The 25,520-nt window shown below is 41.8% G+C and overlaps 2 protein-coding genes across 3 annotated transcripts in view; one reads left to right on the top strand and one right to left on the bottom strand.

Annotated features, from left to right (window-relative positions):
* Nucleotides 1-1,666: 1,666 nt before the first annotated feature.
* Nucleotides 1,667-16,101, bottom strand: SNAP23 (synaptosome associated protein 23). Its single transcript, XM_033145952.1, has 8 exons — nt 16,058-16,101; nt 9,859-9,967; nt 9,465-9,506; nt 8,974-9,022; nt 7,951-8,068; nt 5,414-5,563; nt 4,584-4,728; nt 1,667-3,965 (listed from the first exon to the last, which is right to left on the bottom strand). Exons 2-8 carry the CDS (start codon nt 9,913-9,915, stop codon nt 3,900-3,902), a joined length of 627 nt encoding a protein of 208 aa, XP_033001843.1. The 5' UTR covers nt 9,916-9,967; nt 16,058-16,101; the 3' UTR covers nt 1,667-3,899.
* A 1,622-nt stretch (nt 16,102-17,723) lies between these two features.
* ZNF106 (zinc finger protein 106) overlaps nt 17,724-25,520 on the top strand; it is a 39,638-nt gene continuing 31,841 nt past the window's right edge. The window contains exons 1-2 of one of the 2 annotated variants that reach the window (XM_033145940.1): nt 17,724-17,825; nt 24,781-24,866. In XM_033145940.1, coding sequence (XP_033001831.1) covers nt 24,813-24,866 — 54 coding nt within the window. In that variant the 5' untranslated portion in view covers nt 17,724-17,825; nt 24,781-24,812. The remainder of the gene's footprint in view (nt 17,826-24,780; nt 24,867-25,520) is intronic. The other variant, XM_033145932.1, reaches the window with a different exon arrangement.

The raw sequence follows: 25,520 nt of genomic DNA, 5'->3' as shown, positions 1-25,520 counted from the left end.
GATCAGTATGCCTGCCTGTCGCTACTGGTGGCTGCTTTGGGTGTGATTGAAGGAACAACATATAGTCTTTGTTTTGTAACTTGAATTTAATTGCTGGGGAAGGAGTTGATAGTTTTGAGTTTAAAGGCTGTGTAAAGAATTTCCCTTGGAAACCTATACTCTTGCTTCCCACCTCCAGTTCTTCCATATACAGTTCCATGTAATAATAAAAAAAATATGTTGAGACTAAATTTCAGGGAGATGCATGTGACTTGGAAGTTGCCATTTGAAAACCTAAGTGGTCTTGCAAAGGTACTCTGAGAACGTGCTGTTTCACGTGTTAAGCTCAGTTAACTGATTGTTTTTGTTTCCTACCTTGGGTCAGTCACTAACTCTCAGCTAACCTACCTCATATAGTTGTAAAGATCTAGAAAGTGATATAAAATGACTGCAAAATCAGACGATGTGTGCTCTTATCCTATGTACCAAAATTTGAGTGCAGAGTTGGGCAGATGTATTTGTTAAGGCTAACCTTATCAGGTGCCTTGCCACTCACGCTTATTATGCAATGCTAAGAAAACCTGATTTGAGATCCTTTATGCACATTAAGTGTATATTCTCCCCCTTCCCCCACCATGTTTATCTTCTACTAGCCAGTGAGGAGTAGGGATCAAACAAGTATGCAGGAGAAAAGATTTTACTAAACAAGACTACATGGATCAACTGTTCCATTTTGGGGAGAACAGCTACTTGGGAGAGTTCTGGCAAGATTAAGCCACCCCCACAAAACTAAAGAATTGCACATAGCCAGTATGACACTAAATTCTTAGAAATTTCCCAGAAACATGACAAACTTCAGGGGTTATGCTACTTGACACAAATATATGGAAAGGAGAATATCTGAGGCTTGAGTTTCTCTTGATACTTGAAGAAGGCATCTATACTTCCTCTTCTGCCACATAAAATATAGGTTGTTTTTAGAAAAGGTTGCTGCTGCCGCCACCGCAGCGAAAAAAGCATTCAGTGGAAGTCAGTTTTGATGAGTACTCAGATGAGAAAATCACTTGTAGCTTATTCTCTAAAGTAGGCAACAAGGTAGTACGTACTAAGTTCGATTTTCAATGCTAGTCAGCACTACATGTTTTTTTGAAAGAGACAGGCAATGCAGGCAACCATAAGTTAATTTATTCAGTCCAGCAAGTAAACGTGAGGCGTTTGCTTAATTACAGCATAAAATGGGCAATCTAGAAAGCAAAAAATAAGGTATAGTTTGATGTAGAGCACTATGCAGTTAAAAGCTATTTAAGAATTCAAAGTTTCAGTTATAACACAAGAAATTATGCTATCCACATTCAAGTACTTTTTCACACTGCTGTAGAGTTTCCACAGTGGCTAGTGAACACATGTGCATTAGACAGCCACATTTTTACTTTATCTGTGATGGTAGCCTGGTAAATCTGAAATTAACAGTGTGTTATTATAGCACTTGAATGTTCACCATTTTATTTCCATATACTAGTAAGGTTTAGTGTGCAAACTGCCATTTCCAGCTTTGAGGATTGTATGTTTCACTAGTACTAATACGAGTAAACAAACTGACAGTGATGTGCGCAGTTTCTACCCTACACAGCTAGAATTACCACCTCGCCCTTGTTGACAGGTTACATGGAAGACTGAGCTTTGTCTCAATAAAAATTATGGCTCAGTTGGAATTGATATGCAGAGTGGTAGAAAAATGAGGTATCCTCTTGTCATCTATGGGAAGTGACAATACAATGAGCCAATTTGTTTTAAGCTCTTGACTGGCAAGACTTAAAAGACTACTGCAGCAACCACCAAAAGGCACTGCTATTTACTGGGCAGTCTTTTTAGAAAGAAAAAGCACTCAGAAACTGTCTACATGAACTATTTTTCTTCTTCTATGGAAGGGTTGGGAACCGCTCCACCCTCAAATTATGATCAATTTATAATTTTTACATATGATAAAAAAATATTCAGCGTAAACATATACAACAGCACAAAGCACTAAGTCCATTTCTCTTTAGAAAAAAAAAATGATTCCAATGCGGTTTGGTGATCTCTTAATTAGAAAAGTGAACTAAAACGTTCTTGAGAATCCTTGGAACTGTAACATTTTTCATTGAACCAGTCCTATAAGAAAGCTAAATCAAGCACCTTCATCCTGAAACAGAAATGAACTGAAGGTTATATGCTAAGCACTCACTACAGAAGGCCTGCACAACTTGCATCCCATCAAATTGAATGTAGTCTAGAAGTCATGAATGGCAGTTCCTCATGGGCTCCAAGCTTTGCTACCTGCTTCAGGCTTACACAAAAAGCTTAGTTCACAAGGGCCTAGCAAGGCACAACACATAGTTGATGGTGTACATTCAAGCTTGAGGGATCACAATTTGTAGAGCAGGCATAACCTACAGCCAAGCCACAGCTTTAAAGTTTGTAAAATAAACACAAGTTCAGTCTCATGATAAGAAAGATCAAACAAAGCTACCTGTATGTTTCAATACTGACTTCAGTCTTTAACATATTTCAGTACAGGTTTGAAGCTTGAACACGCATATGGTTCCAACTAAAAGATGACACAACTCTTATTTTGTAATGAGTTGCTGAAGAAAACCAGGTGAGCACACAACTGTAGTCAATTAAAAACAATTTAAAGAACTGAGTTTTATCAAGCCACAGCGGATGCGAACTCACTGTAACAACTAGATTGTGCCCTGCTTTGGATGTATTTCTAGAAATCCTGTAAGTGTTTTGCTCTGAATAAATATCTCAAGATGCTGCTATCCAGATGTCGGCTTTTTGGTACACAACTAGATTCATAGTTTGTGTAGGGAAGGATGAATTTATTTAGGAAACAGCATTACAAAATAGTTTTCACTCAACCTTAAGCTCTGCATAACTTTCCAAACGTTGCGTTTTGATGGAACATTTTGCAGATCAAAATCTCTTTGCAGCAGCACCAGCGTCCAAAGAATATGCAGCATTTCTCAAAAAAAGGAAAAGGAAAAGATGTTTTCTGACAACTCATACAATAATTTGCAACAGAGCTCTTCACCTGGAAGTGTTTCGCTTGGAATCCTGAGTTGATCATTAGGTGCTGTGTAAACACTTTCACCTCCCCTACGTCCTTCTGGCCACCATAAAGGATCTCTGAGTAGAGCAATAACTAGTAGGGTTGGTGGCAAACACCCAGTCTCCGAAATAAAATGGGGGATAAACTCCTAAAAGTTTTGTGAGAGTCCCATGTCCAACTAGGGTTTTTTTTTTGTGTAGCTGGACTACTCATCCCCTTGGTATCCAAATAAGAATTGCTATGGCTCAGAAAATGTACTTCTCTCCTATATCTTGAATGTCAACAATGATGTGTTTTAAAGCCCCATTCTCAAAAGTAGTAGTTGCTGAACCAAATATTCCAATTATAAGAATATAAAATGCACCCCCACCCCACCCCATCATGTATGGTTTGACCATGAAATCTAGGTGTTTGGTAAACTAAGGTCAGCTTAAAGACAAAGTTCATGAAAATTACTCATCCACCATTTTAGTGATGACATGAAATATTGAGTGAGGTAATGACATTCACTGAATGCATAATGCCTTTGCTCAGTTGCCTCACTCTACTATCCTACTGTAAAAGGGGGAGAAGGTACCATGGAAATATTTGAAGCCAGAAAACGAAACCCTGAGGATATATTAAAAAGAGTAAGAAAGCCAAGTCTCTGTTGTGCTATTTTCCTGGATTCTCAAACTAAGTCTGTATACAAGCAACAAAAGAAGCCATATGATGCATGTCCTGCTTTGTTCCCTCTTCTGAATCCTGCCATCTTTCTTCTTTGGAAATTGAGGTTTGTAGACTAAAATGGACGTCTTCAGTTGGATAAAGAATTGGAAGAAGGCTGCTAGTTTTCAATGAGTTTTTTGGCTCTTACATTGGCTTGCTCAATACGTTCTTTGTTGGTTTCAGCCTGGAATACAAAATACAGCATAAGACTGCTACTAAACTAGAAAGATGAAAACAAACTATATCATACTGTGATTCAACCATTTCTTCAGGAGCTGGCTCAGAATAAGTTTGATATTATGGTGAGTCAGTAGTTAAGTGGTACTTGAAGCCATCTGAGCAGAAGAGCCTCTCACTCCTGCAACTCATTCAGAATTTAGAGCAAATACCACCTACCAACGAAGATATGCTTAAAGTACTGGAAGGAATGCTTTGGACCCTGGGTGAATTGGCCACTGGCTGACTATTACACCAGCAGTTTAGGATTTAAGCTGGCTTCTAGAAGTGCTCTAGAAGAGCAAAATTCAATGCACTCATTTTCATCAATTAAGACCTAACGGGGTTGGGTCTTGTGTATCTGAGCCAACTTCCTTCCCCATGAACTGTTGTATGTTAAGAACAGCAAACCCATGATGGGAGACAATCCTGGGACCACTCTCCATATATGGCACACCCTGCTTCAAGGAAGTCCAACCAAACTACGCCAGAGTGTTTTCCAAAAGCAGCTAAACCTTCCTATTCAGTTAACTGTTTAGTGGCAGTAGATTTACCAACATCAATGTTTGAATTCTTTGTTTCTTACCTTAATGTTTATCTGATCTATCTGCTGGTTTTGTGTATCAATTGTGTTGCCCATCTCCACGGCCATATTTTTCAGGTTCCCCAATATGTTTCCAACTTGAGTTAGGTTTTCCTCCATTTCATCTTCTCTGGCATCATTTATTACCCTGTTGAAAGTATCAAGGGAAACCAACATTGAGAAATCCCAAGTTCCTTTCTCCTGAATGTTAACACATCCCAAGTTGTCAGAAGAATTTTCTGCTATAGAGGTTTCTATGCAAGATTGCTTTAAAAACTGAATCAGATATAATCACCTAGAGACACTATAGATCTACTAGAAGCGTCTCAGAACGATCTCATGAATTACACAGAATAGCCATGTTTGAATGATCAAATCAGAAGCTCTGTGAACCTGTGGAAAGCCCCGTGGTGCAAAGTAGAAAAGATTCCAAAAATGGAATCCACAGCTTCTAGTTATAAATTGGGTGATTAATGGCTTCCGGTCAAGCCAGGATTCATAAGTCAACTTTAAAACATGACTTCATATTCTGAATTGTTTGGAATCCATTAACCATAGTTCCTGCTTCAAAAGTAGTGAGATGCTGTGGTTAGCTATGGCTTCTTGGCTTGTTTCCCCCACTCACACAAAGGGAAAAGTGAATCGGGAACACAGCAGCTGTGTGCAACTACATGGAGCTTATGTATATCCTGACTAATGAAGCAAAGATTTGATTGTGTGGACCAGGTCCAAAGGTTTGTCCTCAAGCTTTTCAAAATGCAGTCACTACTATTGCAGAGAAAGAAGCATTTAGTCCTATAAATATTCAGGAGTGGGCAGGAGAAGTATCTTACCGTTTTATGTAGCCTCCAGTTGTTGTTCCTCCCGAATTCTGTTGCAGATTGTTTGTAACACGCCCTGGTTGTTTAGACACTACATGATCATTCTCTATACCATCACCCCAAGTTGTCTTGTAAGCTCTGCTAGTCTCAAAGTTCTTTGTTCTACAAGAAAAGCCAGACAGCACATTATTAGATCAAAGATACAAAGTTTTAACAAACCTAATGTGCAAAATAACAAGTAATAAAAAGGACTGTTTCATACATGACAGAGTAACAGCCCCAGGTTTGCCACAGAAGATGTATTCCACAGGGAGACCCACCAATCCTGACTTCCTGATGTGTGTTCATGTTTTCAAATACACATTCTTTACATTTGCACTGAGCTTTGTGTGTGCACCATATAGCAAGTGACATATAATTTCACACTGGAAGCAATCTTATACAAAAATAAACACAACAATTTTGTTTTTCTAAAGTTCGTATGTTATATTTAAATCTCGGACTGCTTTGGTATCCGAGCTGTTTTCTTACTCCTCAGCCTTATTGTTGCCACTAATGGCTGCTATGTTAAAGAAAATCAACCAAATTACAGTCTAAGATATAGGACTACAATGCATGTTTAAGAAGAAATAATGTATAATCTCCCAGCATTATATTTTTGGAACAGATGAATGGTGTATCAGTAGTTCATAATTCTAATACAGTGCTACCTTGTTTTGAGTCCGGGATCTGTTCCGAAGCCCCGGACGCTCGATGAAAGAGATGCTTGACAAAGTGCAGTTCTGCACATGAGCGGTTTTGTGCTTCTGCGCATGCGCAAAGCGCAATCTAGCGCTTCTGTGCATGTGGCAAACCTGGAAGTAACCAGTTCCGGTACTTCCGGGTTTGTCACGGACGTTCCACGAAATGGACGCTAAATGGCGTGGACTCACAACGAGGTACTACTTTATTGTATGACCAAATTCAAATCATCACTAGAGTTTTTAACAAGTTGTATGCAAGATAATGATTCATGGAATGGTATACATGAGGGATTGGGAATCTGTGGTCCTCCAGATGTTATTCGACTCCCAACTCCCATGAGTCTCAGTCAGCACTCAAGCATGGCAGGAGCTGGAGTCCAACATATCTGGAGAGCTATAGGTTCCCCGTCCCTGGTATAGATATATGGGAAATAATTTCTAAAAACAAATGCAGTTTTGAAACTTTATGTGAGCTAACGGTGACTAGAAAACCCCCAATGTTAGCTTTTAGTGTCATTTCACAATATTCCTCCAACGTTTTCCCCATTGTATACAATCCACCAATTTTCCTGAAACAAAATCCAATAGATTTACAACCAGATATCAACCAATAGTATCATCCTAGAAGGCTATTTCAGGTTTATGAGGCCGGAACAAGTAGTTTAAACACAATCTATAAGCGGCATAGCACAGATACAAACACAACTATGGACCATCACAAAATAGCTTGCGTGTTAAGACAGCATGCACATGCATATATGCACCCAGTTAGAACATCACCTTCAGGCAGCTGGTTAACAGTACAGGCTGCTTCATAAGATTGACCTTTTTCTAAAGTCCACTTTGACCAGTTAAGCGAATCCAACCTCTGCTGCTAAATCTTCATTTTATTAAGCAAGGAAAAGTGGGGTGGTTAGGAGAGAGAATGAGAAAAGAGTGAGCAGTAAGACCAGCAAACAGATAAATAGTTGTTAGCAAACAAACTATTTCCAAAGTACAGCTGAGATTATGTTTGTGTTGGGGGGGGGGGAGCAGCTTAACCCTAACACAGGGAGAAGGAAAAAAACGATTAAGACTGCAATCCTACTCAGAAGAATGACCTACTAAATTCAATGGGGGTCACTTCCTTGTAAGTGGGGTTAGTACTGAAACTTAATTCTGTGAGTGCTGTATTCACTACTTGTGTTAAGGCCAGACCATCCCAAAATTACTAGGTTATATTGTCGCTCTTCTACTTAAGCAAACTGAAATAGATCTCTCCAATGTACATACGTCAAAATAAGAATATTTAGAACTATCACAAAAGCCCTCAAACCAGCTAAGCACTCTCCAGGAAAAAGGAGTTAGAATGTGATAGCAAAGGGAAGAAGAAACAGGTATTTAGAATGTATATTGTACTCCTGCCTGCCAAGTTCTCAAAGCATTTCCAAATACTCCTCGCTTCTAGTCAACCTACTGTGTGTGTGTGAAATCTGTACCTTAACCATACCAACCAGGTATTATTTTAACAATAACAAACAATACTGGCACTGAGCAATATATATGCAAAACATTCAATAATGGTAACTAAGAAGGTTATCCAAGCTTTTATTGTTACTTTATTCTTTTGCCCTTACACATAATCAGGTTCAAGGAATTTGTACTACTAAAAAATTTAGAACTTTCACTTAAACTTGGGGAAATAGTCTAAAGCACACCAGTTTTTTTTTAAAAAACCTCCCAATCTTGATCTTCTGAGCATTTCTCAATGGCCTCAATTCCCCCCCCCCTTGAATACTGGAATTCATCAACCTGCCTTTAACTGACCTATTGCAAGGACAGACACAGAGACCACAACACTTGTTGAGCTCTGTCAAGTTCTTCTCAGCTTCTTTCATGTCTTTGTTTATCTGGTCCATTCCTTCTTCTATACGGGTTAACTGTTCTAAGAAAAGTATAAAGAAAAAGGAATTTTAGAGAACTTAAATGCTGCAAGATGCTTGATCTTCAGATGAGAACTTTAATGGTTTGTGTTCAAAATGCTTCTTTAAAAAACAACAACACCCGAGAAAATGCATTAAAAAGCAACTTTGGAGTTGCAAAAGAAACTTTTTTGAATACCAGTGATATGCAAGCAAATCATACCAGTATCCACACCTGGGTGGACTCAGGCCCCAAGTATCTGAAAGACCGCCTTCTTCCCTACAGACACTCTTGGATGCTGAGTTCAGCAGAGGAGGCCCTCTTAGTAGTTCCTGCACCCTCAGAGGTTTGGGGTGGGGGAGCAAGAGAGGGCATTCTCTGTGGAGGCCCCTAAGCTGTGGAACTTCCTCTCCAGAGGAGCATCTGGCACCTTCAATATACAGCTTCCAGAGGATGCTGAAGACACACCTATTTACCCTGGCTTTTGACACTTGAGGTGCATACTTTTAGAACGCACCTTATTTTTTATTATTGTAATTTGTTTTAAACTGTTTTTAATGTTGTGTTTTAATGTTGCAACCCACCCTGGGATCTTAAGTTGAAGGGCAGGTAAACAAACAAACAAAATTCATGTGCCTCAGGTCTCAAAACTGAAGTAAAAAAATACTGCATGCTGCACGCAATATATTTTAGATAACCCAAGCCATAATACTATCAAACAAACTTATTCTGATCCAGCTCTTGAAGAAACGGTTGAATCACAGCATAATATAAACAGCTTGTTTTCATCTTTCTAGTTTAGTAGCAGTCTTACGCTATGTTTTGTATTCCAGGCTGAAACCAACAAAGATCATATTGAGCAAGCCAATGTAAGAGCCATCACTCACTCTATCTATATCTATCTGTCATTACACATGCAAAACTCACCCCCTTGTTCATCTAGCATGGTGAGGGTTTTGATTCCTGTATCTTGGGACTGTAAGGAAGAAAAAAATATGATAGGAAATACAAAACCAGCAAAATCTAATGCTAGAATTGGACACAAGTTTGGACTACAACAGGCCTTTCTACATAGTTTCTAGTGAAGAGTACAATATTTGCATTAGTACCATGTAAACCTCAAGGAAGTCCATTTTTGTGATAAAAGCATGTTCAGAATCTTGCAGAAGATGAGCAATTCAGATGCAAGTATCTGACAGCTAATTAATTTTAAATTTGAACCCTAAATATAGCAGCAATGCAAATATTTAAAGTTGCAAAGCTGTTCCACTCATAGTCATCATCTGCACATGCCTCATAATGGCACCCACATGCTTTAAAAATAGCAACAGCTGGTGACAGAACTGCAGGAATGAACTGCTCTCAAAAATTCAATTTGTTGTTCTTCATCCCTCACTCCCGCAAAAGCTTTTCCTTACCTCAATGGCCATGCCAAGTATTCTCCTTGTGCTTTCCAAAGACTAAAACAAAAAAGAGATTTATTTTCAGCCATATGGACTTATAAAGACATTTAGTAATCACACTATATACAGAGTTTCATGTAACTGAGCATGATGTTATATTCCTGAATCTGAATAGATCCTACTAGGTTATATTGCTCATTTCAAATAGCAATATTCTGAAAACAGTATTTTTGTTTTCTAAATTAAAAGCTTGAAGTAATAAGAGATATTTTTTCTTCAGTGGTACAGAAACCATTTTGGACAGCAAATCTCATTTACTATGATAGGGCTTCATGCATCCTAAATAGCTTTCCTTAATATGAGGTCTACTTTCCACTACACAAGCCATAGAATAATCTAATGTAATTACCTCATCGGTAACTTGATGGGCTCTCAGTTGAATTTCATCAGGCGACAGCTCAGCCATGATTAACACTTATTTTCTGATCTCTGACTATACACAAACAATGGTATTTCCTCTGTAACAAAGAATACATTATTTACAAGCAGAATTCTAATAAATGTCAAATGATACAAGTGCTCTAAATATGTGGTAACACAGTTCCTATTACTGTATATTTACATTCAGCTCAATTCTCAGGTCTCAAGACAAGGAACACACAATTTAAAATTTCAATATCAATCAATGACTGGAATATATAGGGAAAAGCCATAAATAAATAGCCCCTATTAGAGATATGTTGATTGCTTAAAAGGTATAATTTAGTAAAAGCAGTGTCCATTCACACTGGCACCTCGGTGAGTCAGACATTTAAATGAAGGAATGAGAAAAGACCAAGTTTAGCCCAGCCCCATTTTTCGGTGACCTGATCAGAAAGATAACGATAATACAGTAGCTGGAATCAGGCAAGACACAGATGACAAGTGTAACCCATTCACCCCAAAGCAAAACACATTGTTCCTGGAATCATATACCAAGTGCAGCAGCTGGGACCAAACAAAGAAAATGGCAGGCTGTAAAGCCCCTGCCTCATCCACATCTTAACACTCCCTAACTCTTTGCTCCTCACTTTTAGCCCCTGTAATTCTGAGCCCTCTAGATGTTTTGCTCTAGTCTAGTCCAAGAGAGCAAAATCGAGGAAGGCAAATATTTAACTGTTTTAGATGGTTTCATTTCTGTCGAAATGAAAGCACAGGAGGCAAAATTGCTATGTTAACCTACATGGGTGAATCTGGGAGGGAATGTAGAATATGGAGTGTGCAGAGGCAGAATGACATAATTACCCAAATGCAGAAAAGGTGTTTCCTAATTTCCACCACAAACAAAAATCAAGTTTGTTCTTCCACCTTGGAGTCATTAATTATTGTTACTCTGCCTCAGTTGTTTACTATCTTAGGAATTTGAGGTTTGCTGGCAACAGTGATTTCAGCTCTTAAAACACCCTGTGTTTTCCCTGGATTTTTAGCACTGTGTTGCTAAGACTTCAACAAAAAACACCCCGCTCCCTTTTTTCCTCTTACGAATCATTATAATTGCTAAACAATTTAAAGCTGAATTTTGTTGCCGTAATCCTAAAAAATGAACTTCTATTCCTTTGTGCAATGCTATCTTTTTCAGTTAGTATCTTATTCAGAAGATATACTTTTGTTGATTTAGGGTCCTCTAGTTCTTGAGAGAGAAAAATACCAACAGGGAATAAAATCAGAATATAAAAAATTACATTAGCACTTCCCATAGAGAAAGCATTATGGCCTCCCTAAAAAGTTGCCACAATCACAACTTTCAACAATAAGGTAAAAGGTAAGGTAAAGGACCCCTGGATGGTTAAGTCCAGTCAAAGGCGACTATGGGGTTGCGGTGCTCATCTCACCTTCAGGCTTGAGCCGGTGTTTGTCCACAGACAGCTTTCCTGGTCATGTGGCCAGCATGACCAAACCGCTTCTGGTGCAACAGAACACCGTGACAAGTGCCAGAGCGCATGGAAATGCCATTTTTCCTTCCCGTCGCAGCAGTACCTATTTATCTACTTGCACTGGTGTGCTTTTGAACTGCTAGGCTGGCAGAAGCTGGGACAGAACAATGGGAGCTCACCCCATCATGCGGATTCGAACCCCCAACCTTTCGATTGGCAAGCCCAAGAGGCTCAGTGGTTTAGACCACAGCGCAACAAACAAAATGACCACAGTAATAATAATTCAGTAACAATGTCATATCTTCCTCAGAAGCAATAGGTTCCTCTGAAAATGTCCACCCATACCTAGCATATTACTTCCAGGGGGCGGGCAATTTTAATGGGTCAATAACATCAATTAAAATTTGGCTAATTTTCATGTAGTGCACTGCCCACAGCATTTTGTCACAGCTCTTCCCTTTAAAGTTTAAACCATTCCACTCCCATCCTCTGAACCTCACACAAAAGATTCCATTCTCCATCTTTACCTTTACATTCTTCCTCACAATCTATCATTTCTTCCTAGCTTCTCTTAGCTCTCCTGATAAGTTGTCTGGGCATGTTGACTATTGAATGTTAAACGTTTTTAAAATAAACTTTTTGTCACATTATGCTCTCATGACTCAGATTTTTTCAAAAGGGTGACATCAAGTGATTTGACAAGTGGGAAGACCCACCAATCTGTCAACATGGCTCACAATGGTTGGAGGAGGTTCCCCACCTCTTGCCGCATGTATTTGACATGGCCTGGGACTTGAACAATACAAATTTAACTAAGAAGAGCATCAGGAATATTTAGCAGTATATCACAAACAGAGATTTTTTTAAGTTGCACATTAAATCTCATCAGAAGCCTGAAGGATCCAAGAATTTTGCAACACATTAGCTACCAACAACATTTGTGGTATCTCTAGTACTATTTTGCAGCAGAGAAGTTATTTCCCTATTACTTTACACTGACTAAAAAATACATAAACGTGAAAACAAAGACACCACTCAACATCTCTTCCTTCCTTTTTTATCAGCTTCCTAAATATGCTACAAGGACAATAGTGTTATTGCTGCTCTTCCAGATAGCACAGGAACAGCATGTTGATTGCTTTGCTTGTTTAACACTTGAAAACAGCCTAAATACTACTTAGGAGTTAAGTAACAGCAGTATCTACTATCTACACTACAAATCAAAACCTCCACAGCTTTCAAACTACCCTTCCCAGAATATTTTTTTGAAAAGCAACGACAGGTTTGACTTCATTTTGTAGTTTGCTTCTGCTTTGTTGTTCAAAACTTTAGGAGTGGTCACATTCAAAGATACTGTAATTTGAAAAGAAGACTGTGCGGGTATGAACATTATCTTGCAGGTAGTTTTCATGTATTCTACAGCAAAGGAACTCCAAATACCTGCACCTCCCTTAGAGAAGACCCAAAGACCCAAGTTACAGAAGCAGTTCTGGAGACTGCATTTATACAAAGGCAAGTACCGGTATGTTACTTGATTTGATCATTGAATATAACAGTAACTTTCATGAGCAAACAGGTCTCCATAACCCAAGATACAATCCAAAATACAATTAGTAGTGGAACAACTAATTCCCCACAAATCGGCTTCTTCTTAGGGAGGAAACTTCTTTTATAAATCTGTCTCAAGTGACTGCATACTTTCATGTTGATGTAAGGCGCTCTCTCTCAACTTCTTGGTCCCAAAAATGAAAGAGAGCAATAGTGCTAGAAGACAGCCAATGCTGGAATTACTAAAATCCCCAGCATTGAATTCCCCATGTGATATTAGCAAGCATTCTGCTGCTAAAGATCTATCTTTTGTATTGATATTCAGGGTGCCAGAAGTGAAACAGCTCCTCACCTGAGTAGAAGTACCGGGTACTTCTACTTGCTGGGGAATAACTCTCAATTTTAATTTATAAATGCACCCTTTCACCTCACTTTTAATCCCCTCCTGAGTTCCCCAAATTTTGTTAAGAAGTTACTCCGTAGTCACAAGCAACTGCTGTGCAGAAAGAAAAAGAGCACCAACTTCGGTAGCATGCACTGTGCAAAGGGGGATTGGAAAGATGTGAACATAGTGATTTGCATCACAGCCTTTATCTTTAAACAGAACACTTCCTGAGTAAACATCTTTTATTGCTTTGTGACTTACTCTGAAGTGTATGATAGAAGCAATTGTGAGATATAAAGAATGTTATTAGAAAGGTTATTTAGGTTAGTTGAAACATTGATGCAATTCTCATGGCAGACCTCACGGCTGAAGTATTTTGTACATATTAAAATTGTAAATAGGATATGACAATCAGCGCCACGGAACATCAAATTATTCCTGATGTTCATTTTCCCTCTCTAAACTTCCGTCTTAAAGGCTGAATGCACTGAAGCTTTTCAGTTCCCCTTTTCCCCCTCAGCCCATTACCTTCCCTCAAAACACTTAGCCTGAAAGTCTGGAGACTCTCCAGCTTGGCACTCAATGCAATGGAAGGGTTGTGGCTAGAAAGGAAAATTGCTACAATGCATGCATAAAGTTGCCTTCAACATTCACAAGGGGCTCTTTGGATCCCAGTCCTAATTGTCAAGATGAAACAGAACTGAGTGTGTATGCATCCAAGTTAAAAATGTATAGAGTACTATTTGTAGTATTCTTAAGAGTATGACTACATTAAGAAACAAGAACAGGGAATAAAACTCAGGAATGGCAAATGTTGTGGGGGTGTTAACATATGAAAGTAAGCTGATAGTGCTGGATGCGTAGGCCTGCAGACTACCATAACTCTTAAGGAGATAAATGTGTATGGTCGCAAGAGAGACCAGTACTATGTGTGAACAAGACCTCCAGTCATACAAGAAGGCAAGCTTATGGCAGCCTTGTAATTTCCGGCTGATCCCTGGAAACTGTGATTACCAGGGATTCCTGCAAGCAACTTTTGTAGGGTTCTGAAAAAGCTGTGCTTGCTCTATATTTCACTAACAGCTTGGCTGCTGCATGAGATACCAAAGCTGATGGCAAATATACGGTAGTCCTCAGAAGGACTATGAACCAGATGGAGAATAGCCAACACAGCCTGGAATAGTTTATAATTGTACTGAATGGGTAGAGTATGAGGACAGACTGCTCTTTGATCAGAAGTTGCTGCATAGGGCTGTGCATTCAAGGGAGGAAGGAGCATGTTTACATATAATAGTTAATAGTTATCTCTATGTACAAAAGACATGGGGTGAAGAGTGGGAAAAAAGAAGTGGGAGAGATTAGAAAAGATCAAGTAGAAGGGGAAATGGGGAGCCATATGGGAGAATAGAGGAACAGGAAATAGCAAAAGAGTAGAAAGCATAGGCAGAAATGTATTATTGGAAATAAGATGAATAGGTCGATATTGCATAATCTACTTCATGTACCTTACCAAAGATTCAAGTTATATCATGTTCTCAACATTATGAGGATGTAAAGGCTTTCAACCTAGTGTTGGGTTCAGATTTGGACAATATATCCTTTGCTAGCTTTTCCTCCAGCCACTCTCACACTGCCCAATCATTTGCCTTCTGCTTCTTGGGCTAATGTGGACCACTGCCCTGAATTAGAGAATGAGTGGAAGCTGCTCTCCTTGCCCTTGACCATACTCTTGGACTGTGTACATACCACAGTTCCCAGGATTCTTTTGGAGAAGTCGTGTGTTTTAAACAAATGGCATGTCTTAGAGAGGGCATATAAAAAATCAGTAAGAGCAAGGAGGAAAAAGACCAGCAGACCCTGCTTTGGTGTGGACCTTAGCAGGTGCCCTCAACAACACTGACTCCTGAGTGAACTTTCAATTGAGGAGTATACTGGGAAGGATAAAAGTATGCCTTAAACTCTGTTTTCCATAAACCAGCTACTACTATTACTCTGAAATGCCTACTCACTTGTTTTATGTACCCTCTGCATGGGAATGCCCCAAAACAAAAGTTAACGCCCCAAAACAAAAGTTCTCCCTTAAGTGCTCAGAAAAAGGATTCACACCTTATGCAGTAATGATATGGCATGAAATATAGGACAGCTCTGGGGAGAGGAAGCCAGTTGGCCACATTCCTTCACGAATCCCACCCTAACTCCCCAGACCGAGCGGGGCCTGGAAGGGAGGCCAGTCCCAGGCAGGCACCCCGGAAGCCGGGAAGAGGCGGCAGAGCAGCTTCGCCCGCCGAGGTCCCTCCGCTCCCGGGGAAGCGAGAGCGGCGCTTCTGCCTCTCCCTCCCTCCTCGCCGCTTCCTGCACTATCCGCCTCTCCCTCTCTCCTTCCTTCCTTCCTTCCGCAGGGCTCCTCATCCGCCCGCATTCCTGGGTCACTCGCCGCAGTTCCAGGTTCAGCCTCCAGCCCAGCCGACAATTATACTGTATATAGATATATGTATACCCTGTATATATGTATGGAGCCGAGAGACGCCCACCCGGCCCCTTCCTTTCCCGGACACCTCGAGCGCCCCACCTCCCTCCGGCACCCCGACCTCGCCCGACCTCCCCTTTCGCTCCCCTCCGAGCCGACCCCGCACTCGCACCTTCCCTTCACGCTGCTGCACTCATTCACACGTACTCAGCGAGCCTGTTTCTCCCCATCCCCGGATTCTCCCCCCCCCCCCCCCGCTTTCCCCTCCTTGCTTTCCCTTTCGAGGCTCACTCACACGGCTTCGGAGTCGACCAGCCCCGCACCCGGGAGCTCGGGCCTTTCCGCCACAGGCCGCTCCGCTGCCTCGAGTCTGCGGGGGCCCCTTCGCTTCGCCAAGCCCCACCCGGGCTACTTCCTCACAGCCTCCGCCCTCCAGTTCCTCCTGGACCGCCGAGGTGTCGCCTCCTCCCTCCTTGACAACAACACCCGCCTCCTCCGCAACCCCCACTCAGGATTGCACTAGTCGCTTCCGCTTCGAGTTATTGGCGAAAGCTAGTGACTGTCAAACTTCGCGTCCTCCTTTCGCTTTCCAGAACACCAATAATCACTGTTTGGTTTTCTGCATTCCGTTTCCGTCTGACCTCACTTGCTACCGGTATAACCTCCCCTCCTAAACTTGTACCTATAACTCTGGGTAACACTTCTTGCATCTAACGCAATGCACAGTAATCCGCAAACACTTATGCTATAACAACTTTGTTGATCTCTCAGGTGTCACAAGACACTTTATTTTGCTGCCAAAGACTAAAACGGCTGTTCACCTAGAGAGTAGTAAGTTGTTGGGGTTTTTTTTTGCTGGCACTTTCTTTTCCTCTCCGTTAGTTGGTTATTGATTCAAAGTGCCAAAGCCGGTGGGAATCGTTGCATCGGGTCAGAGACGTCCTTGCTTTTCGATATATAGGCTAATCTAAGTTTAGGTGTGTCTACCTCTATGATCGACATAGCTGGATTTTCCAGATTCTTCTCTGAACATAACAATGTGATCATAAACAGACTTAAGCAAGGAATAAAGAAATCTCCTTAAAGTCCCATGTACTGGCTGGAAGGGCAGTAGCAAATCGTTATAACTTTCTCTCTCTAAATAAAGATTTGTGCGTTAGCTTTCAGGTTTGTCTGCGCACGCAGGTTTTTTTTTTTAATTCAGCTGAGTTTATGTTTAATAGCTCAATTATCGGGGATGACAAGCTTCGTCTCCAAGACAGGCTTCTTAGTAGTAATCATAATGTCTAATTCCTGTATGTCTAATTCCTGTACATAATGTCTAATTCCTGTACTTTGGCCACCTCATGAGAAGACTCCCTGGAAAAGACTCTGATGTTGGGAAAGATGGAGGGCACAAGGAGAAGGGGACGACAGAGGATGAGATGGTTGGACAGTGTTCTCGAAGCTACTAACATGAGTTTGGCCAAACTGCGAGAGGCAGTGAAGGATAGGCGTGCCTGGCGTGCTCTGGTCATGAAGAGTCGGACACGACTGAACGACTGAACAACAGCAATTCCTGTATATGGCTACATTTCAGGGAGCTTAGAAAGACCTCTCACTGTGAACTGCGTCCCAACTAAGAATCCATGCCTTACAACCTGCTCCCACGCATAGCCATCTGGAAGCAACTCCAATCGAATTCAATAGAAAGTGCCCAAGTTCCGCCGCCTCCGCGAGCAAAACTACAACTCCCGAAATGCCCCGCTCCCCATGGCCGTGGCCACAATTTTCTCTCGCAAGAGTCGTTTCCGGTCGGAAACAGCGCCGCCGAGTCGGGTTCTGTGAGGCACGAAAACTACTCTGCCCAGAATGCAAAGGCGCGTACGGTTTGGGCTTTCCGATTGGCTGAATCGATGGGCCACTTCCTGCTTTGTGGCGCGGGTCTCTTTCGGGTCGGGATGTGTCCGGAGTAGGCGGCACCGGGGAAGGCGGCGGCAGAGGCGGAGGGAGGGGGCCCTGGCCAGCCCATCTTGCTGGGCGATGGGCCTGGGCTACGCAGCGGAGTGAGGAGGGTACGACCTGTGAGTACTGAGAGGTGGACGGGCGGTGCCTGGCTCTCCAGTGCGTGGGGAGGAGGAGAGGCTGAGATTAAGTGCAGGCACGGCGACAATGTAGATGGGATGGCTGTAGGTCACGAGTATGTGAGACCTACAGCTACGGTTATTTGTGGGATGGGGCAGTTCGGGGGAACTATCTTAAATGAAGTTGTTAGGGCTGCCGAGCACGTAAGGCTGGAGGGCAGCGTGCAAGCAGCCTTTGCACGAGATTTTGTACTTTTGAAGCACATATTGGAGGACTAACACAAAACCCCACTTGTGGCAGTAAAAGCCTAACCTAGAAACCTTGTTGGGGCGCGTGATATCGGAGACATAAATTTTCTTGCATTATTGCTTTCACAACATGTACGCACCATGCAGACAGCATTGTAATTAGGAGCATCCTATAAAGTAAGGGGAGGCTAACCATTAATGTATACATTTTGCATACCATTTAATGTGCTGCTACAAATGGGTGCGTCGGCATCTGCTAGTGCTTCTTAAACTGTGGTGTGGAAACTTTGGGGCACTTTCCTCAGGGTTACAATATTCTCTCTACAGTAGAGAATTATGCTGAAGATACAGCTGCTTTATTTTTACAATAAAAATTGTATTGGCTGTTGGGAATATTTCAGAGGTGTAGTTTTTTTTTCTTTGCTAGCATTACTTTATTTTTTTTTAATAATAAATTTTTATTATTTTCAAAATATACCAAATTACAGCCAATTCAACATCAAAATACAATACATTTTAAACAAAGCTCTGCCGAGCTATTACTCCCCTCCCCCACGTCAGCAGGTTTTCTTATCCATTCTTGTCGCGCAGTTCACAATAAAAATGTTAGCCTATGTCAAAGGTTTATTCCAATCCTACAAGTGTCTTTAAACTTCCTCTGTTCAATCTTGAGTACTCCAAAAATTTACTCCAGTCTCTTTGAAACCTCGAGTCCTCCTGGTTTCTGACCCTGCCGGTCAGTTTTGCCATTTCCGCATATTCCACCATCTTCGTCTGCCACTCACCAACTGTTCTTGGATCATTCTAAAAAGTGTGTGTGTAACTTGTAATCCTTTCAAAAGTTGGTACAACTTAATATGTAGTTTGTTTTCAAGTATGAAACTGGCAATTGTAAATTATGACCCAAACTTAAGAGTTACTATCATATCAAATCTTAACATCTGGGTTGGTTCATATGTAGAAAGGCAGACCCTGAGGCATTTGAGTCCTGAGCTGCATAAGGCTTCTTAGGTCAAATCCAGCACTTTGAATTGGGCCCGGAAGCTATCTGGTAGCCAGTGTAGTCAGGCCAGAATTGGTGTTCTGTGCGCAGACCATCTTCCCCTGGTGAGCGACCTGGCCACTGAATTCTGCATCTATAGTGTCTGAACTGTCTTCAAAAGTAGCCCCTTGTATAAAATATTGCAAAAGTTACCAGAGCATAGACAAAAAAGGGTATAGCTGGGTCACCAACTGAAGCTGATGGAAGGCACTCTGCACCACTGAAACCATGAAAGCATTTGATGGGACAACATTTTCCTTGAAAAAGAAGAGTTTATCTTTTATCTGTGGCACAGCCAAACTTACTTATTTGAGAAGCAAATCTGCTATTTATTTCCAACATGCAGTTGCAGGTAGGATGTGGACACAGGTGTTTCCTGCGGTGTTGAATGATTCTCATTTGGAGCTGCTGCAACAAGTCCCTGGAGAAGGTAGCAGTGGTGGATGGGCCTGTCTGGACCATTTTGCTGGGTGATAGCTTCTGGGTTGACACTGTCCAGTGAGGTTAGGAGGGGCAGGTTGCAATTCTGTATGTAGCACAGGAGTTCTTGTGTGGTGTATGATGTGGTTTTGTGGTCTGCTACAGAAGTGGGCATTATGGCTGGTTTTCTCCACTAGGTGGTGTACTGGTTGGAATAGACAACAGTACATTTGCTTATTTAGTTTGTTTGTTACATTTATATCCTGCCTTTCTGCTGAGGCACTCAAAAGTGGCATACAGTGGTACCTTGATTTACAACCATAATCCATTCCACAGGTCTGTTTGTAAACCAAAACAGGTTGTAACCCAAGGTGTGCTTTTGCCAATGGGCCCTCCCCCCAAAATTTGTTCACAATCAAAAAAAAAAAAAGGGTTGTAATCCAAAAAAAAAAGTTGCAAACTGGGACACGCACTAATGTTTCTAATCCAAAACGTATGCAAACCCAGATACCACTGTACATGGTTCCACCACTCTATTTCATCCTTGTCACAACCCTGTGGTCACCCTGAGGTCACCCAATGAACTTAATGGAACCGTTGTTTCCACAGCGCTGTCAAGCTGGTGCTAAACATATTTCTCTGCTTTCCTTTAGACTACCAGTAAATCAATGAGGCTGAGAGGGGGGGGTCTTGTCAACTGGGCAGGCCAGGACCTCCATATACACTGCTCAAGCTTGTGCCCTGGAGAGGTCACTTCTGTGCTAATGCAGCAGAAACAGTGTGGGAGGCAGCAGTTACTAGTTACCCATCTTTGTAGCGGGCACTGTGGTTCTTCAGCAGTTTGGCTTTGCCCCTGGAGGCGCACTCCATTGTCTGTCTAGACCAGGAGTCGGCAAACTAAGGCCTGAGGGCTGTATCAGGCCCAATTGCCTTAAGGATCCAGACCACAGACTATCCGTGGATCGGCGTGGGGATTCTGTTTGTTCAGGCTGCTCCCATTTCCCCCCTGTGCCAATCCATTCCCCCCCACACACACACCGCGGCAGCGCCTCCTCCCTCCCTCCTCCCGGCTTCTCCTTGCCCTGCCTAGAGGAGGAAGGGGGCTGGGCTGAGCTGGCTGAGTGCCATTTTAAGCAGCCCCTCTCCGGAGCCAGCCCTTTCCCGCCGCTCATCTTCCCTCCGCCACCGCTGCCCTGGTGCTCCTGTGGGCCAGAGAGCGGAGTGGACAAGCTTGCTCTGCCTACCCACGAGAAGCAGCGGCAGCAGCCCCAGGGAAGATAAGTGCAGCTGCTGGGGCTTGGGGGTGGGGAGGAGGACTACTCCCCCCCACACCTCTTCTTACAGCTTCTCTGACCCACCACAAGCCCGTGGCAAAAAAATAAAATAAAAAAATTGCCGGCCCCTGCTCTAGACAGATGGATGTCAAACTGGACCAGGTCCACCACTCACTACTTCCTAAAAAGTGCTGTGGGGTAGGTTTGGAGGTTCTGGCTCCATGGCAACCATAGGTCCAGGACATATTCTGGACTTGGTTTTTTTGTTCTGTATAGGAGCAGGGTGATCTGGGTATGCAGTGGCAATATGTGGTCCTTTTCAACTCACCAAAGCTTCTAACTTCTGAAAAGGTGTGGGACATCCACCTTTGGAGCAAGGTAGAGCCAAAAGGTTTCCTGACAGCCCTAGGTGAGTTTCTGACTGCTTCAGCCTGTGATTCTGTCGAAGTCCTGGTCAGTCCCTGGAATAACCAGTGTTGTATAATGGTTAGATTGTTGGAATTGGGGCTGGGGGACCACTCTGCCATGAAGTTCACTGTCTCTCAGCCTGACTTACTTCAGAGGATGGTTGGGGGGATAAAATGCGGGGAGGAAGAACTGTGTAGGCTATCTTGAGTTCCTTGGAGCAAAGGTGGGATATAAATGTTTTATTTTTTATTATTATATAGGGAAGTGCAATGTGTTATGCATGGGACTACCTTTGAACAGTCTTTGGAAGCTGCAGTTGATCCGGAATGCAGCAGCAAGGGTTTTAGTGGCCACATTGGACCACGTTATATCTGTTATGTGTCTTCCGAGTGCCAGTTTGTTCCAAGGGACAGCTCAACTTATTGATGGTTACCTTTAAAGCCTTAATGCAGGGGTGGGGAACCTCAGGCCTAGGGGTGAAATGTAGCCCTCCAAGCCTCTCTCTACCTGGTCCTCAGAACTCTTCTCAGAATACACTTCTCACTAGCCCTGTTTGCAACCCCTTGAGTGTTTTTGCCCACCTGAAATGTGTCCTTCCGTTATGATAATGCTTCCCTCCACGGGTGATGCAAAGGGTGTCTAGGAACTCAGTTACTGTACAAAGGCAAAATTTACATTTGTTGCTCCTTCCACTTTTGCCTCTGGCTTCACCTGCTGCTGGTATGTGGCTCCTGGAAGATTGCCCAGAAGGAATGCGGCTGTTGGTCTGAAAAATGTTCGGCCAGCCAGCCAGCCATAATAGCTTGGACCCAGGATTCCTGAGGGATTGCCTCCTCCCATAGCATTTCATCTGCTCCCAGAACTCTTGCCTTCTGCTCTAGGAAACTGGTGCCCTTCTTTCATTGGAGGAAAGCCTGCGCCTTGGGGTCCTGCCACCTCTTTGCATAGATTTCTTGTTCCTCTTTTGAACCAGCCCATCCTCACTCTCTGTGCTGCTCCCATTGCCCAAATGGTCCTTAGTTTCCTTGCTTTGCCTGCTGTATCCAAGTGGGTGTGGTGCAAATCCCCAAGGCCTTCCTGATGGGGTGTCACACCTGCCAGGTAAATGGATGCGTGAGGTCACCTGGCTCACAAATAGAACAAGGAGGGCCCTGCTGCACCCCTCTTTTCTTCACAGGCATTTTATTCCTCCTGTGACCTTCCCTGGATGACATGAAAGAGCCCTTGAGAACTTGATTCTAGACCAGAACCTGTTGCTTCTTTGAGTGCAGTCTGAGCGGTCCCTTTGCAGAAAGAAGCGTGTCCTTGCCTCTCATAGTGACAGCCAATAGCAGCTGACCTCAGCCAGTATTTTTAGCCTTCTCTCATAAGTGGCTGGAGTTGATTGGGCAGCTGACGGGAATCCTTTTAAACTCCTCTTCTGATCATGTATAGTTACTCTGATACTCTAATTCACCAAAGCAGGTGTAATTTTAGATCTGCTTGGTAAAAGTCATTTTAACGGAGTGTGCTAACTGATGCTAAAAGCCGGACCTACTCTAGTGACCTTGCTGTGCCTATTAAGTATTTGGCTTCCCTTCTGCCCAACAAATTCCAGAAACACTGAGCCAATTTTAAGCAATATGCTAAACATACAGTGAGCATTAATTCATCAACTACAAAGCAATGCTCACATAGGATATTAGGCACAGAGAGCGGGTTGTAGCCGACAAGGAAATGCACAATATTCCGTATAAGAATTAGCACCTCCTGCTTTTAAGAATACTCGCAAGTTCCTTTTCACATTAAAGTAAGCTTCAGAAGTTTAAAGGGATGTTTATAATTTTGCCGCTTGACTACAGTGATCTTGAACAGCATTCTTTTCAACTTAGAGTCATGAAAGTTATGCCGTAGCTATTGAGGGTTGGGCTCCCACCCGAATAGATGCTTTAAAGTTTTCTGCTCGGAGTGGGAGACACAAACACACACACAAAAAACCTTAAATGTCTGTATCTGACAGAATTTCACCGGATAGTTTGTTGATGACTGTCTACATAAGAGCTCTTTCTCAGTTACTTACAACTGCTTTATACTTCGGAAACATTCCTTCCTGTGAGTTAAAACCTTCAGCAGTTCCTGCATGTAACTCCTAGGCAGTGTGTACAAATGGTACAAGAAAGATGAAAGCATGCATTCTAATAATGGTTGATTCTGCAGTTAAGTCTCTTAACATAGTAGCTGTTATGCAGCGGTTTGCGTCCTGTATTAAGGGTGTTTTAAATATTGACCCTCAACCTATGTTTCTGGGGAAATACTTTTATGCAGTCATGTCCTGTACTCTATCTGTGCATGTTGTCTGGTATTCTCAATATGCTATAATATTATAGTAGGATTGTCTGTTTCAGTTAGGAGAAGGCAACACAAGCCCCAGAGCTTGTGTTTAACCCAGTGAGACTTCCTGTTTAATACTAGTTAAGCAGAATACTGTACTATAAGTATTTATTGCTATCACATCCCACCTATTATCTCAGTAGTTCTTAAAATAAACTTGTACGTTAGTGCAGTGTTATTCCTGTATTAGCAGTAGCGGCTGGCAATTAACCTAAGATGCCCCAATAAGAGCCCAAAACCGACATGGAAAGTGGGGCTCATAGCTATTGCTCTTACGTTTCACCAGCTGCATCCTAGTTTGCAAAGCCCTATGCATTCACCATGTGACAGTTCACCTTCAGACAGTTTATTCCAGGAAAGAATCCCCCCTCCCCCCCAAAAATACTGGACTTACATTACTGCTTCCTGAAATGCCTAATTTCATATATTATTAATTATTTGTTTGTTTGTTTGTTTAATAATGCTATATACCACTCAGTTGTAAAAAAAAATACCTACCGTTATATACTACTCAAAGCAGTTATACATATTTCTGATATATCTGTTAGTATGAATATCTAGCATGGTTAAATAAACAGTGTAGAAGACATATTTGCATATATCTACTTTAACCTGACTGTTTAGGATGTGAACAAAAACTGATGTGCTGTGTGATGGCATTGCTATACAGCATTTGCTATTTTATTCATCATATGCTGCTTAATCATTAAAATTCAATCGTTTTCTGTAGTGGTCAAGACATGCTCCCAGTTTTATCTTGAATTTATCAAAACTTTGATTTTCATCTGAAATAGCAAGAAAAATGATTAATAAAAATGTAGTTTTTACAAAAGTACTATACTTTCATGACAATAATGTCATTAAATTGCACCATTTGTGCCTGCATTTTTGCTCCAGGAACATTACTGCAAGTAAAATTTGAATTTTATCCAACCTATTTCAGTTCTTCAGTGTATCCATCTTCCAGTCCAAGATTAAATGGCCACCATTGGTGCTCCGAAACATTACTTTAGTGCTTGATCAAAGAGAGATAGCAGTTAGGTTGCTATGAAAAAGAAGTATAGCTAAACTGAATGACAGAATGAAAATAAAAGGTTGTGCTAGGTTGTTTTAATGTCACACTTGGTTTTTCATAAAAACTAGGAAACTGTTGAAGTGTTACTGAATACGGTTTATTTTTCTCTGTTTGTAGGGGTCGGATAAGACATTTTCAAAGTGTTCACTATGGTCCGTGAAAGAAAATGTATATTGTGTCACATCATATACAGCTCAAAAAAGGTAAACTGAAATGTCAACTATCCCAATAAAATGTAGTTTTCTGAAAGAGGCTATGTTGATTTAAGATGCATATCTTAATTTTCCAGAGGTGTTCTAGGTGGCTTTCATTACTTTAAAACCACTGCATATTAATAATGGTAATAATAAATATGAAGCTCACAATGTTAAGAAACAACAGCAACTACCATAACTTTACTCCAGGAGAAACAAAAAGTTGAAGTGAGAAAGGGCCCAAAAAGGTATTAAGCCGAGAGCAGAGTAAGAACAGAGAAGGGGTTAAGTGGCTCTTCTGTGTCAATGTGTTCTGAATCCTGTGTGGTGCTCAGAGAAAGCCTCTTTTCATGTTTCCACCGACCATGCTTCAGATGATGGCACTGGGATTTGCAAAAGGGCCCCTCTGTGGGGAATTAAATATATGATTCCCTGTGGACCCACATGTGTGGGTCAACAATAAAAGACTCAGCTGGGTGTCCCCCCAAAAATAACCCCACATTGGAAGTGGTGGTCAGGAAAATTGAATTTCTGAAAGTAATGCAGATTGAATTGTACATGTATACACTCTTCATACCTGGTGAGGTGCACATGTAATGTGTACTTGGGTACAAAATGTAAAGTAAGAATTGGACCTTAGAAGAAGTTAATCAGGCAGAGCCC

The sequence above is a fragment of the Lacerta agilis genome, chromosome 1, assembly GCF_009819535.1.
Source record: "Lacerta agilis isolate rLacAgi1 chromosome 1, rLacAgi1.pri, whole genome shotgun sequence".
NCBI classification, from domain to species: Eukaryota; Metazoa; Chordata; class Lepidosauria; order Squamata; family Lacertidae; genus Lacerta; species Lacerta agilis.
Note: the sequence above shows the minus strand (reverse complement) of the source record. Positions and strands in the feature narration are given on the sequence as shown.